The sequence below is a fragment of the Melozone crissalis genome, unplaced genomic scaffold (genome assembly GCF_028551555.1).
Source record: "Melozone crissalis strain CALT ecotype California unplaced genomic scaffold, PUWL_Pcris_2 ptg000017l_1, whole genome shotgun sequence".
Lineage (NCBI taxonomy): Eukaryota > Metazoa > Chordata > Aves > Passeriformes > Passerellidae > Melozone > Melozone crissalis.
Window position 1 is genome coordinate 10,630,582 of NW_026535795.1, and position 15,641 is coordinate 10,646,222.

Sequence of the window (15,641 nt, forward strand, 5' to 3'; positions counted from 1 at the left end):
TTGTAGGCAGACTGATTATTGCTGAAATCATGTCTGACATGCCCAGTTCCCTTCAGCTCTGTATTTCCTAGGGACTGTTAAAGTCTTACCATCTAGGGCAGCACCTCTGGGTAACAGCAATACTTTATTAACCCCCCTAAACTCAGGAACACTTCTAAAACTGAAATTGGAAAAATGAGCAGATAAAGAATCTCCATTCATTAAAATTAGGCTATTAAGAATTTGCTACATCCTTCCTGTTTTGTTCATCTCAAAAGAAAATCGTTTGTGGGATTTTTTTTGCAAACCCTTCCACTGACCAGTATTGGTTTATAACCTTTCATGTTCCTGGCCCTCACAAGGAAGTTTTTAGCACTACTAAAAAACTCCAAGGTTCCCCTGTTATTTGGTTTCTTCTTTTACCTACAACAAACAGATACAATTCCAGCCCTTAATTTATTTTCAAACAAAGTTGCAGTCTGTAATAGGCACCAGTAAAACACTTGCCAGAAGTCCAGAAATGTGGAACCAACCAACAGAAAAGGAGACACAACTGAACTTACAGCTTGGTTTTTTTGATTTGGAGGGATCACAAAGATGTTTTGAATCTGCATCATGGCAGCAATTGTCAAAATCTCTTGGGAGCAGCCAAAATTTCCTAAAGAGTAGATGGAGAAATTCAGTAATGGAAATCTTCCATTCAACTTACCACCATAAAGAATAAAATGAAAAAGAAGCAGAATATGTTTTTATAGTATTTAAAACAAAAATACATAAATTCCTAGGTTTTTATAGTATAAGAGTGAATGTTTTCAGTAGAAAACTTAAGAGACAAATGTTAGACTTATCAGACTGTGAAATGTCTTAAGACTATTTAATAGAGATTTTAACCAATTCTTTTCACTGCAGACCACACCAAGATGAAGTATAGTTTGAGTTTAGCAAATGTCTAGCAGTGCATTTCAACTACATGAGTCAAACTGGTGAGGAAACTGATCTTTTTCCTCCTACCTGATTCCAGAAGCATCTTTGCAAACATGGGATTCAAAGGAAACTCTGCTATTCTCATCCCAAGAGGCTCTGTTAACCGGCAGTGCATGTCCAAACCTGCAGCACATTCAGAAATGTAGCTGGGACACAGGCAAAACAGCACAGCAAGGCTTCTTTTACACTTAAACTGTACTAAAGAGCAAATTACAAGCTAAAATACAGAAAATGCACCTCAGAATTGCTAAGTGTATATTACACTTTGCTTAAAGGCAACCCATGATACCCATTTACTCTCCCAGGGGTCATCAGGTTCATATTTCAAAAATACTTAACACACAAGTTTTTTAATTTTGACCAAGTTTCACTCTTACTGTCAATAATTTTAAAAATCTGCAGTCCAAGTCAATGCCATGGCCAGAGGGAATATTAGCTGTTAGACCTCTGATCCTCTTTGTAAATAATTAGTAACATCTCTGTTCATGGGGATGTAAAGCAGGTGAGAATGAAAATGGGGAAAAACATGGAACAGGCATTATTGCAGGAACAGGAGGCACTGCTGATGGTAGGGTGTCATTTTTCTAAGCACATCTGTCACAGACATATTTTCTGAAAAATCCTTTTGCCAGGATTTTTCCTCCTGAGAAGCTGAGAAGCCTCAGAGGAAAAGAAAAACAATAATTATCTGCTGCTGTGGAATGAAATAGGTGCATCTTTGATTGGTCCATGTGAGTTGTTTCTACTTGATGACCAATCACAGGTCCATCTGTGTTGGGACTCTGGTCAGTCACAAGATTTTATTATGATTCCATTCCTTTCCTTTCTTTGCTAGCTTTCTGATGAAATTCTTTCTCTTTCTTTAGTATAGTTTTAATATATAATTTTCTTTTAATAGAATATATATCATAAAATAATAAATCAGCCTTCTGAAACATGGAGTTAAGATTCTCATCTCTTCCCTCATCCTGGGACTCCTGTGAACACCACCACACACATCTACTTAGATCATGGAGAAAAATAATGCATTATTATGTAAACAAGAGATGCACAGCTGATAAAGCTTTTCTACAGTTTAGTTTGCCTCAAGTATCATCCACTCAACTGCCACTCATGCCCCAGCTGTGGCCTTTTCCCTGGAGATGGCACAGGAGGGAGGCCTGACAGCTTGATCTATGATGGCCAAAGCAACCCTGCACATTTACCATTTCAGAGGTTTGGCTCCCTCCAGTCAAACCCCTGCAGTAAGGGTGACTCAAGCAAAGCACAGGTCACAGTCTAACTCTGAGCTTTATATTGAGATTTCAGGGAAAGATTTAAATGGAAAAGCCTTTCCTTTCCAAGAGGATGTAGGATAAAAAAAAAGTACAATACACAGGGAACAATAATAAGGAAAAAAAGCTTGCTAAGAAAGGCAGCAAAGAGTAAAAATTGAAAGAGAAAACTTCAAGAGGCTCAGTAGTATCAGGCATGACAAAGAGGTAAGCACAAGAGAAAGGCTACACAAGCAGGGGTGAGTGAGAGCCCATAGCAGGACTTTGGGGCACTGCAGGTTGCATAACCAACCACAGCAAAGAGACCTGAGGAAACACAACCACAGCTCTCACATGATATAAACACAATATTTGTCAGACTGTGTGGTGTAACAAAGCCACAGCTGCACTGCAGCTCTGTTTCACAGAGAAAAGCAAAACCACAAATCAGGTCAAGGAATGAGATCTCCTATAACTCATGTCAGCACATCTGAACCCACAGATCCCTCCAGCCAGTGTTTATTTTATTATTTGATATGCTACCAACTGACGACAATGTAATGATTCATTCACACACTCCTACACTGTCCAACAAAACCTACCAGGCTTTTCACATAATGTCACAGATTTTCCTCAGAAACAGGTACCAAAAGCAGCTTTTCTGCAATGGTGAACTAACATTTAAACACAAAGCCACAGCACCTGCAAAAATTAAGGTATGACAGCTTTCATTTGACTGGTGCCATATGAGAAGTTTAAGTTCTACCACAACTAAGAGCTTAGATAGATTTTCATCTACAGAAAGACAGCTGCATTCCTAAGTAGGAAAAAAGAGAAATTTCCATATATTAATGCACCACTTTCTACAGGTGCATCAAGCCAAAATCCTTTGGCTTCTGCTGCATCCTATCAATGTCAATACAATTTTGCATGATCTATATATGGGTTGTGCACAGATCTATTTGTAGTAATAAGCTTGAATATAGGCTGCAATGGATATTAGTTTGGAATAGGTGAAAGCTTCCTTCAATAATCCTGGAAGCAATCACTGAATCCACATATATACAGGAAATGAAAGATCTTAGAAAAAGATATTAGAAAGATTTTAATTAAATGTGCTCAGGAGAGATTATTCAAGTACCATGGCACTAAAATGTTTCAAGTAACAATCACTAGTGTGTGACAGGCTGAGGCATTAAAACCATCCTTTTTAAACTTAGGTAGAGTGGTTGTTTCTGATAGGTGACAACTCTCAAACAAATCTTGACAAAGACCTGAAATAACCCTAAAAATAAAGCCACTTTTTGCCTGCTTATTTACCTCTTAAATGATGCTTAAAACAATAAACTCCAACTGACAACTCAGACTCTCAAAAAGGCATCAAAGGAGATATATTCCTGATGTAATCAGTTTGCACCACTGTAAAAATAATCCCTCTACAAACAGTGATGTGTTTATTCAACACAGCTATCTCACCTTGGGAGCATCTGCCCTGCACGAGCTGGCACCACGCTGGCACAACAGGGGCCTGACCCCAAACTGCCTTTTTGGATGTGGCTGCAATGCCAATGATGAAATTCATGTTCCTACTTGCACAAGAGAAATTTAATCCTCACTGCACCTGCAAATGCTTGGGCAGCTTCACCTCTGCACTTTATATAAAATCTTCATCATAAACCACTAAAACTTCACTTAAACTTCAGCAAAAACTGAAGAGTGTATCACACACATGCACACACATTTCCTTCCATCTGAAACACCAAGATCAGCACTTCTCTGCTGTGCTACAAAGCTGTACAGCCAAGAGAATAAGAGCTCTTTGAAGCTACATGAGCAAGAACACTTCTGCCAAAACATCACCCAGCTAATCAGTGAGTTTATTGAACTTTCCTCTCCATTTCCCTAAGGTGGTTTTGGCTGTGAATTCATCCTTGCAACACATTCCTGAGCCACTGTGAAGGTCCTTGTTCCAAGCTTGCAGAGGTTGCCAAGAACCAAGTGTCTTAAGTGAAACCCTCCTTTGCAAGATGGAACTGAACCAGCACAGGGCAAAAAATCCTGGCCAGGCAGAGTTACAGCTCCATGAGAATAAAAAGAGAGCAGACTGCCACAAGTTACAGCACAGCATCTGTGAGTGGTCTAAAAACAGCCACAAACCTCTGGAAGCTTCCAAAACTTACACAATCTCCTTTATGCTGCCTCATGTTTACATTATGGAGCAAACATTGTCAACTCTGAATTAGCTACAAACAAGGACCTGAAGTCAAACACAGCTTAGTTTTGACTACTTGGCCTCACATCAAGTTTCTGTTTTGTTTAGTTTGTTGCATTCAAAAAGATTACACAGCTGTCAAAAAAACTCAACAATATAACAGTTCTTCCTATAAACAAAATTAGGCAGCAGGCATCCCACTCACCACACAAAAAGGAGTTGAAAACTGTGTATAAAAACATATTACTGCAGTGGGATCTGAGTGTTAAAAGTAGCCAACAGCAGCATAATGAATAAAAGCAGACTTAGAATCAAAGATTATCTCAAATTGGAAAGGACCCACCCATAAGGCTCAAGTCCAAGTCCCTACTCCTCACAGAAGCACCTAAAACCAAACCATATGCCAACAGTGTTGTTCAGACTCCAGTGAATTGGAGAACAAGCTGTGATTAGTAACACAGAGAACAGAATTTTTAAAAAGATACTCTTTTAGGTAGCTAAATAGTTGAAAAGTACTTTGAATTATGCTCTCAAGATCTGTCAGACTAATCTTTTCTTTTCATTACAAGTTTGTGTGTATCTGTTGACTTGTCCATAACTGGCAAGTTCAATACTAAAACTAGAGCAGAGTCTTTGCAAGTGGCATGCATTTAAAAGCATGAAAAGACAGAAAGCTGTTCACTGAAACACACACTGCCTAGAGAAACACAGCTCCAGTTCATCCAGGGGAAAATGTGCTGGTTTTAGGGGTGATCAGGGTTTTGTTAGTGGTTGTATCCTGTAATCACAGCTAACAGAATTAGAACAGTTTGACTTGCTGTGGGTTTGAGCCTCAGCTGCAGGACCAGCAGCACAAACATGAAGAGCATTACACTACAGCAGGTGTAGCCTTTCAGCCCATCCTGAATCCAGAGCAGAGAACAGACTGGAATTCATTTAAAAAAATGTAATTAAATTAGCTCTTAATAACTTCTGTCAGTCAAACTTCAAAATCATAGCAAGGAGGCAATTTGAAAACTATCACACCCTCTGTGGGGCCTCATGCACAGCCTCCAGGGACTGAGCTCTCCCAAATTCAGGCATCACATTTGACTCACAATGCTTAGGCAGAGTTCCAGCACACACACAGCAAGATCAGATAATGACTGTGATGTGTTAACAGGAAAATTTACACTAGACAGACTGTGCTTTTCAAAGTCCCACTAAGGAACAAAGTTGCAATTCTATCAGCCTTGATAAAGTCTGGGTTATTACAGTCAAACCTTTACTTACAACTTTTTCTGTTTATACCTGCAAGTGTTGCATGTTTCCATTGCTGGCACAGTAACATGAAATAAAAGACCACCACACCAAGTCTTAGGTATGTAACAATTTATCTAACTGGATGCAGGTAAAGTTAGTTTTTGACCCCTTTACTGCTCTAATTAGTGTCCAAACTCCATTTTTATCTTCATACCACACTGTAAGGACTGAAGGAATACAAAGAGGATCTGCCAGGGAAAAAACATCCTCATCAGCTCACAGCCCTGTTCCCAGCAAGGACAAATAGCTGGTTTCCTCTCATGAAATTGCAAGGAAATACAGACAAGATAGCTATAAAATACTCATTTATCCAATTTAAATAGTTTAAACTCCATTGCTGCTGTTTGTTTGCTTAACCATCTGAAATAACCAAAAGAAAAGACAGTTAATCCAGAAGATACTGAGGTACACTCTAAAAACCCACCAACAAAAGCTTCCACCAGACACACCTGTGTTTCTTCTTCTTTCTCAAGGCACAGTTCTGAAATGCAAATCTTATTAATGTCCATCCAGTCATCACCAAATACAAATTACAGTTTTTTTTCACAACTCCTGTAATATAGCACCAAATAAAGCAAAGCATTAAAATCTCACCTCCTAAAGCATACAGCAACTCTAAAGCTTGCACCATCGACTGTGCAGGGGGTGGCTGTGAAGAGAAAGTGGGCATTGATTGAAATTATCAGCAAAGAACATGAATTCCTCTTTTGCAAAATCCTTAACCAACTAATCTCTGCTGAAAAATGAACTGAGCTGTCACAGTCTTCCTCCTTCATGAACTCAGTGCAAAGGAACTGCAGTTACAATTCTATAGAATTGTAGACGTTTGTCTTTTGTCTTTTTAAGACTTTCCTCACAGATTGTATTTTTAAGACTTTCCTAACTTCTCAACAATTGAAACATCAAACTCTGAAATCCAAATGGTTGCTTCTAAGCGGTCACACATATTATTTGCACTATTGATTCCCAGGAATACACTTTGCTGCCTGAGAGGGCACAACGAGCTACACTTTCCAAACCAGCAGGGCAATGGTGAATGGTTCTGTGGCCATCCCCACATCATCCCCTGATCCCTCTTCAGCCCAAGGAAAGCCTTCAGAGCCTGGACTCACCGAAAGGAAGGGGAACCTGAGCACGTTGTCAATGCCCAGAGCCTTGAGCTGCAGGATGACAGGGGCCAGGTTGCTGCGCTGCATCTCCGGCACCGTGGACTTGGGCAGCTTCTCAAAGTCCTCCTCTGTGGGGGGAGAAAAACACAGCTGGGGACTGAGCTGCAGCTCCCATTCATGCAGTCACCACGACAGAATCACACCTATCTCAAGTTTAAATTATCACATATGGATAATTAACAGCTGTTAAAAGATAATCTCTATCCTAAATATCATCTTTCTCCAATTACTGTATTTTACAATTCAATGGTTTTGGCTACAGTTTTGATTTTGTAGTTCACCCACCCACATTTCAATCTGAAGTGTTATAAATTCTTCACAGAAATCTGGAAATGTTTTGTTTCTCTTCTGCTTCATGGTTTTGTCAGAAAATAAAAGCTAGGGTGCAATACTACAAAAAAAGTATTTTTTAAGAGACATGGAAAAGTTTCAAAGCAGCATGCTTTCAGTACAAGAACACTATTTTTGTAACTACCCAAATGGTTTAAAATATATATTTTAAATAAATATTAAAGGATGGAAAAACAATTTATTTAATAATGCCTTTTAAAAATCATGTTCACTATAAAATCCAAGTCTGGAAAAATACTCCATGTAAGAATAAAACCTTCCACTGACTAACTGTTCTGCAGCAAAAAAAAAAAAAAGGGCACATTCTACATTATTTTCATTCCTACAGAACCCTTTTCTATCTCAAACCTTCCCTAGGACAAAGACAGTGCTGTTTCTCTGCTGTTGTTCACTCTGTGCAATTTCTTCTTTTCTTTTTTATTCTGCCCTCCTTTAAAACCCCTCTTAAAGCATTCCCTAGACCTTGAGCTCTTAAGAACACAAAAATATCTTCAGTGTAGTCATGGTTTCTCCAGTAAAACACTCTTAAAGCTATGTAAGCTTGGGATATTGTGTAGCAGATATTGTCTCCTGATTCTTACTGGATCCATATAAATTCAGGGCATAAATCATGGCTTGGTTTAATGTGGCAACTGCTGGCAAGCACAAACACATTTTAAAGGAAAATGCTTCATCTCCAACATCTCAGAGCTCCAGTAAAACTAGAGGGGACCTGAAGCCCATCAGCAATGGGAGTGTTCAGCTGCAAAGCCTTTTCTCATTAAGCAGCTGAGAACAGACACTTTGATTGCAGCTCTCTGGACAGTGTGAGGTGGCCAAGAGATTTATTTGTAACAGCAATTTTTGTGCACTGCCAGGGTCATTGATTCAAGGGAAGAATTTGGGGTTGGCAGCTATTCCTAGGAAAAAAGACACAAAGTTTTCTCTGAATTATGTAAAGGATTTCCAGAGCCCTTTTGTTAAATGCAAGGTCTATAAAGACTTCAGTCAGAGAAGAGAGATTATAATACTGGTAAGTGGAAAAAGCTGAAACTGCTCAGAAACAAAAATCCTTAAAGAACAAACTTCTTAATAAGCTCACCACTTTTAAGAGCTGCATCAATATTTCATGTTTGCAACAGCTGACACAGCCCCATTTGTGCTTCTGAGTCACACAAAGATTAGTTTCTAACACCTAGCACATAAGAACAAGGTATTTCTAAACAAGCCAGAGGAACAACTGTGGAATCAGAAAAATAGAAACTTCCACAGATACTAAAGAATTTGATTTTTCAGCCTTAGAACAAGCTTAAACTGACATAAAAATACAATACACAGACATTAAACAGAAAAACCATAAACTTATGTTTCTATAGTTGTAAGTAACAATATACCTTAAGTAAGTGAGAAAGTGCATTGATAAGACAGTGAAGGGTTTATAATGTAGGTGTGAGGTTATATAGATTATACAGGTTATATATATGTAGTGTAGAGGTTATACAGAATAAGCTAAAAGTTTAGAAGTTATAATAGAAACATGTGTATATACAACAGCAGCCTGTTAGACAAAAGTATCCACAGTGTAGTAGAAGTGATAAGTTAAAAAAACAAAATAAACCTTATAACATCTGTCCATTAAACTAGAAAGCATATAAATAGCTATAAATATATAACTAGAAAGTTCTATATTATATAAAAAATATAATATAATATAATATAATATAATATAATATAATATAACATAATATAATATAACATAATATAATATAATATAACATAATATAACATTATATTATAGTATTACATTATATAAGTTATATTATTTACATAATTTAATTATATATAATATATAAATATTAATATATTAAGATAATATATTAGTATAATAATATAAAATTTTATATTGATATATTAATATAATTTCTATATTATATATTAATATGAAATTGATACATTAGTATAAAGTATTGTGTTTATGAATATATTGTATTAATTATATTATAGATTGATATTTATACTGATATAAAATATTATATTTATATAATTTGAATACGATAATATTATTATTTTATGTATTTTATTATTGATATATAAATATATATAAATATATAATGTAATATTATAATGTATAATGCAATATTATGATGTGATATGATCTATAATGTATATAAAATTATATATTATTAATATATAAATATTATAGTTATATAATATGGAAATTATATAGAATTTATATATATTCTATAAATATATAACTAGAAAGTTCTATATTACCTTGTAATGAAGAAACTTGTGACTAGTCTTGAACTATAACCAGCTACTTAATCTCATAAATCTCACAACCTGTAAAACTAACATTTATCTAAATAATAAATAGTTCTTAACCCAGAAGTAATCCCACTCCTTCATTAGTAACAGCAACCATGACACATAACAAATGGAACTATTGTTCCTCTGCTGAATGTCCTGGGGTGACGTTATGATGCTTGTATCCCCATTCATCTGTTCTGTGCCTTTAAGACCGACTCTGAAGAGTGGAAGTTTTGTTTGGGTTTCTCTTATCAGGGACACAGAGATGGGCAGTACTTAGGGCTGTTTTTCACTTCTAGCTTGCAGCTTGCTGCTTTGCTTGCTCTCTTTTCTGCTCTCGCTTCTGCTCTGCTTTGGCCTCTGCTTATTAGCTAGTTCTAGCTAAACAGTCCAAATTCCTTCCCGGACTGTTTCTCCTCTCCTGTTCCTGTGACCATCTCGAACCTGCTCCGGACTGGGACCCGGGAACACCGAGGATTCACACCGTTTGGCTGCAGCAGCTGCCCCAGCGCCGGAGGGACTGAGAACCGAGCAACCATCCCCAAAAGAGACTTTCTGATTTTGTCATCTTTCTCAGAGCGGTGTCATCGGGTATTGTTCATTTTGTGTGCTGGGGGGTGCTGGGCCAGTCAAATAAACAGGTTCTTTCCACCTCACTCCAAAGAATTTTTTCCCGAACCGGTTGGGGGGAGGGGCCGTGTGGGTTTTGCTTTCTGGAGGGGCCCTCCTTTGCAGATTCTTTAACAAATTTGCCCTAAACCAGGACACTGAATGAACAAGCACAGCCCTCTCTCCCTAACCCCCGCACGGCACGGGCAGCCCGTGCAGAGCAGGAGCCCGAGCCCTGACCTGTGTACAGCCGGTAGCATTTCCCGGAGCGGTTGCGGCCGGCCCGCCCCGCCCGCTGGTTGGCCGAGGCTTTGGACACGGGCACCACCACCAGGCACTCGATGGCCGTCTTGGGGTTGTAGGCACGCAGCTTCACGAAGCCACAGTCGATGACAAAGGCGATGCCGTGCACTGTGATGGAGGTCTCGGCAATGTTGGTGGCAACGATCACCTGCAGGCATGGGCACAGAGGGGATCCTGTGAGCTCTCAGTGAGCCCATCAGCCAATACAGCCAGGGACAGGTCCAGCACACACACAGGAGCACATAAAGATACAGTAACAGCACCAGAAACAGCTGTCAGCTTGAAATAAGCCCAGTTTCTCACAGCTTCATAACCACTTTCTTATTCAAATTTATTCTCTCTACATAAAAGAGCTTGGCAGTGTTTGCAGAGAAAATCTTTGGCAGTGTTTGCAGAGAAAAAGATTACCTGACTGTAAATCAAGTGTTTTGTGTAGCAAACTGTGAAAAATGTGTATTTTATGATTGGCTTTTCACAAATATTAAAATGAATATTATGTGCGTTGTGTTAGAAAGTAATGCTGTATTAGCTCTCTTAACTAGTGGGTTAAATATAGTTTTAGGTTATAACAAAATGTTAAAATAGAAACTATGCTATGTAGGAATACTTTTTTCCTAAAGAAAGGACTCTGAGATAGCAGCCACAGGACACCTGAATCTTTCAGAGAAAAAGAATTTATTGCTGCATTATCAGGAGAAATGAACTTCTTCCTGCCTCACTCTGCCATGAAGACACAGTCAGGATTAAGAGGAAGAAGCTGACACTGACCAGACAGAATCCTGTGTTTGAATGGAATTTATGCATCATGTATGAGGTGTATGAATATGCAACAGGCTGTTGCTTTTAACCTCTGTTAACGTGGGTCCTTTTTCGAGCTTGTGCTGCCTAGAAAAAGGTACCCAGACATCCATAACTCTTTGTCTCCATTGTCTCATATTGTCCTAATTCAAATTGTCCAAATTATTATTACCCCAATTGTATTACTATTTTTATAACCATTTTATTACTATTAGACTTTTAAAATTTTAAAAACAAGTGATTGGCGTTTTCCACAAAACTAAGAATGTTTTCTTTCTGCTTCTCAGTTACACTGAATTATTCTTTGTACACTCACAAAGCTATGGAAGGTGAGGTGGGAAGATGCAAAGCTATGTAAGGAATGAGGTGGGAGATAGGAGGGGAACAGAGCTGATTAAGAGTTCCACATTCAGCATTCCTGTAGGGATTCACTTATATATGTACGCCCTAAAATAATAAAATAATTGCTCCCAGACAACAGTGGGAAATCTAATGTTTGTTTCACCTGAAATTAAAAAGTAAATTTTGAAAATTGACTGACTAATGTCATATCCCAGAGAGAAGTATTTCTATTAAATGTTCTACAGTGGCAGATGAACAATTTCATCTGTCAAACTCCAGCAGGTACAAGAATTACAAATCACCTTGGTGTAGTTTTGTCAGCTTATTTCAGCCCCAACACAGGCTCTGCATAAGCAGAAAGCACTAATCACATCCAATTATATACTTCTGTGACATTAAATGTCTAAACAAGACTTACAGAAGTCAAACAAAGCCTTTTTTTCCACTAAAATCAAATAAGCTTGAACTTGTTCCTTAGATGAAAATAGAGCACTTACCCACTCCGTCACCAATTTTTCTACTACTGGTTGAAAACAGCCATGGACATTTAGATTCCAAAAGGAAGAAAAAGGTACAAGCAAAGGAGTTCAGAGGGTAAGAAGACAAATACAGAGTTGTGTGGAGACACTTAAAAATTGCAGAGTTGATGAGACACAGAGAGCTGGAACTGACATGTCTAGGAGTGATCAAAGATGCAAAGGAAAGCCAGGGAACATGTTCTTGGTTCCCAGTTTGAAAGCTGACAGAACACATGATGTGAACCTGATAAATGCAACCTGTGTGCTGCAGACATCATTCTGTGGGGTGGAAATTGAGAGAGACACAAGAGCTCACCTTCCTGACAGTGTGAGGGACCCTCTCAAAGACTTTCAGCTGCTCAGGAGAAGGCAGCCCAGCGTACATGGGCAGAACACGGAGGTGCTTCTTCATCCCGGTGCGAGCGAGGGCCCGAGCCTGCTCTATGAGCATGGAAACAACAGTCTCCACTTCCTCCTGCAGCCACAGCAGCACAGGGCACACAGTGAGACAGGCTGCACTGTAACAGCACATTCCTGTCACCCAGATACAGAAACTGCACCAAATAATACCACTGTAATTGTCCAAACTCCAGGATTTTGACTAGCTCGCTCCATGCTGTAATATTCTTAAGATAAAATGCTATTAGGAATAAATAAAGTTTTATATACATGTTTGTGTTCACTGTTATTTGAGTCAATGTCATGTCACAAACACATGAGCAAAATCATGGGGAAGGACTGAACCAAGCTTAGGAGTGAGCAAGTTAATTTTCCTGTCTATCTCAACTGGTGAGAGCAAAATGGGAGGCCAAAATATTTTGGGACCTGGATCAGGAATGGCACAGGAACAGCACTGACACCTCCTGCTCAGCTTCATGTTTAATCTCAGCTGTGGCATCTCATTCTTAAAGACAGAAAACAAAATGTTCAAACACTGCCTCATGAAAATGCAAACTCATTATTCCAAAGTGAAATCAATAAAGGGGATGAGGAATTGCTTTTGAAAATATGTAAGATGTTACTGAAGTTCTTCAAGGTAGCTCCTCGCTGGAGAAATGAGCTGCCTCCCATTTGCTCTTTCCAACTGCAAAGTGAGCTGACAAGCATAAATAGAGCAGAAGAGACCAGTACATTTTGATCTCATGGCAATTTGTTTTTCTGTCAAACACTTCAGATGTTAAGCCTAACAAATGGAAATTCCATTTGCTTTAACTATTATGATGACTCACTGTCAATTTAACAACTGGGTATGTGTGACTTGCACCAGCAAACCACACAGAATTCCACTCACTAATAAGGCTGAGAAATACAACATTAAATGACAAAAACTGTCATCCATCACTAGCTTTGATAAATTCAGGCCATATATTGTCTTCACATCTTTGGGACTTGGCCTAGTTTTGCTCCCATCAATAGAGAAATATTTGTCATCTTTACTGAGAATAAAGTAAGCACAACTAAGAAAGCCTCAGGAGACTGAGGCAGCTTTGCAAAGTTCACAATACAGCACTGTAAAGCAAAAAAAAAAAAATTGCTTATGTCTATACCTGGCCAGTTAAAAATGCCAGTATATCACCATCATTCTCCATCTGGTGAATTTTCATTGTTGTTTCCACAGTTGATTTTATGTAGTCAGGAACAGGGCTATGGGGAGAGAAAACAGCAGAGACATGAGCAGAAAAATAGGCACAGACTGCTCCCCTCCAGCAGGGACAAACAGAGCAGCTTTGGGACACCAGAGCTCTGACCTACACAAAATGATAGCACAGCTGCACAGTGTCACTACTGCCAAGAGCAGACAGGAACACACCTCTGCAGGTAAAAGATGTCCACTGGAAATGTCCTCCCCTCAACAGTCAGGATCACACTGGTGTCTTTGCTGGGGTCACCTGTATCATTTTGATTGAAGAAATCCCTGAATTTCTACATTAAAATAAAAACAAACACTTTCAGTTTGACATTTCAAGGAATGGAGAGAAAAACCTAAAGACACAAAGAAGTTAAATTACTACTACTTGGATGTTTACTTCATCAATTTGATACTGTCACATGAAAAATGTCAAAGTTTGATTTTATTGCCTTCTAATGCCTGGGGTTCAGGCATTTAGCACAAATAGGGTTGCATGTTTATTACTTTAGGAAGTAAAAACTGGAAAGGGAAATAAATTAATTATATCAGCTGTTAGAGTTGGAAAAGGAAGATAAATAAACTTTTAACTGGAAGTTAAATCTATCAAATTAGCAAAGTCAAAGCTAAGAAGAACTTAGAAATAATTGGTGCAAAAAGGTCTGTGTAGGGCCTGCATATTCTCATCCATTTTTAGGTGAGTAAGTAAATATTACAGTCCTTACTGAACAACAAGATCTCACTTTGTAAAAGCAGAGTTAGGCATGATTTATGAAAGTTTTTGATTTATGTATTGTGACACCTTCATAAATTTAGATCTATTGTCATGAAGTATTTTCAATAACTAACAGCAAAAGATGGAACTAAGAACCCATATAATTCATCTCAACTTTTATAAGCATTGTAGAGATAACCATCAACTCTCTGTATTAAAAAAAATATGTATAAAATCACACCAATCATTTTGCTTATATTAACTTATTTTAGATTAACTGTCATCTATTTGAAATGTGGTTTCTGGCAGTTAAAATTTTGCATTGTAATGTACAGAATATACAGCAGTGCAAGCACTACCAGAGCACAGCACACAAATGGTATTTGTCATTAAAGGAAATCTCTGTGTGCCCACACCTACAGTGCCACATTCAAGCTCTCACATCTCACATCTTATTAAGGACAGAGCAGTTTGGAAAAGTGGAGAAAAGGAATGAACATGATATAGGAGATGGAACAGCTGCCATATGAGGAGAGACTGAAAAGGCCGTGCTTGGGGAGCACAAAGTTGAAAAGACACAGCTGAGGTTTATAGAATCAAAGGTGACAAAGTAAATGTAAAACTGGTTTTGGGGGTGTTTTTTTAAAACACAAATCCCCAGTACAAGAACTGGGAGATCCTTGATGAAACTAACAGGTTTGAAAGGATTAGACCAAGTACTTCATTATACAGCAGGTGGCAAACTCCTGAAAATTACTCATGGTGTCCTGGAGACTTGCAGATTCAAAGACAAATGAACAAACAGCAGGTCCATAAACACAGAGTAGAGGGAAACAGCAGGAAGGTGCTGAGTAATATCTGTACTACAACTACTGCAGCTGCTGAGGCAGCTCACACTGAACAGACCCACAGCAGGGGCACAGCTTCACGTGCTCCCCCTAAACAGCATCTCCTGTTGCTGCTGCTACAAGCAGAGCACAGGGCTGGGTGAAATCCTGCTCAGCTCTAAGAGTCCTTCTGCTCTTCCTACTCAAAATTAAATTCAGGATGTTTTAACTAAGTTTACATAAGTGTCCACAGGCCACGAGTCAATCAGGGATCTTGTAAGACATCACTGATATTAAGTCCATTAATTATCACTTATTTTTACTTGTCTGTAGTTGCCTCAGGTTATTTTTATCAGCAAAACT

At 38.4% G+C, this 15,641-nt stretch overlaps 1 protein-coding gene across 2 annotated transcripts in view; it reads right to left on the minus strand.

The window, feature by feature from the left end:
* DHX35 (DEAH-box helicase 35) overlaps positions 1–15,641 on the minus strand; it is a 31,026-nt gene that overhangs the window by 8,904 nt on the left and 6,481 nt on the right. For both annotated transcript variants that reach the window (XM_054274625.1, XM_054274624.1), the window contains exons 9-16: positions 13,920–14,032; positions 13,657–13,753; positions 12,426–12,584; positions 10,389–10,599; positions 6,843–6,967; positions 6,325–6,379; positions 991–1,086; positions 543–637 (exon numbers count right to left, since the gene is read on the minus strand). In XM_054274625.1, coding sequence (XP_054130600.1) covers positions 543–637; positions 991–1,086; positions 6,325–6,379; positions 6,843–6,967; positions 10,389–10,599; positions 12,426–12,584; positions 13,657–13,753; positions 13,920–14,032 — 951 coding nt within the window. The remainder of the gene's footprint in view (positions 1–542; positions 638–990; positions 1,087–6,324; positions 6,380–6,842; positions 6,968–10,388; positions 10,600–12,425; positions 12,585–13,656; positions 13,754–13,919; positions 14,033–15,641) is intronic.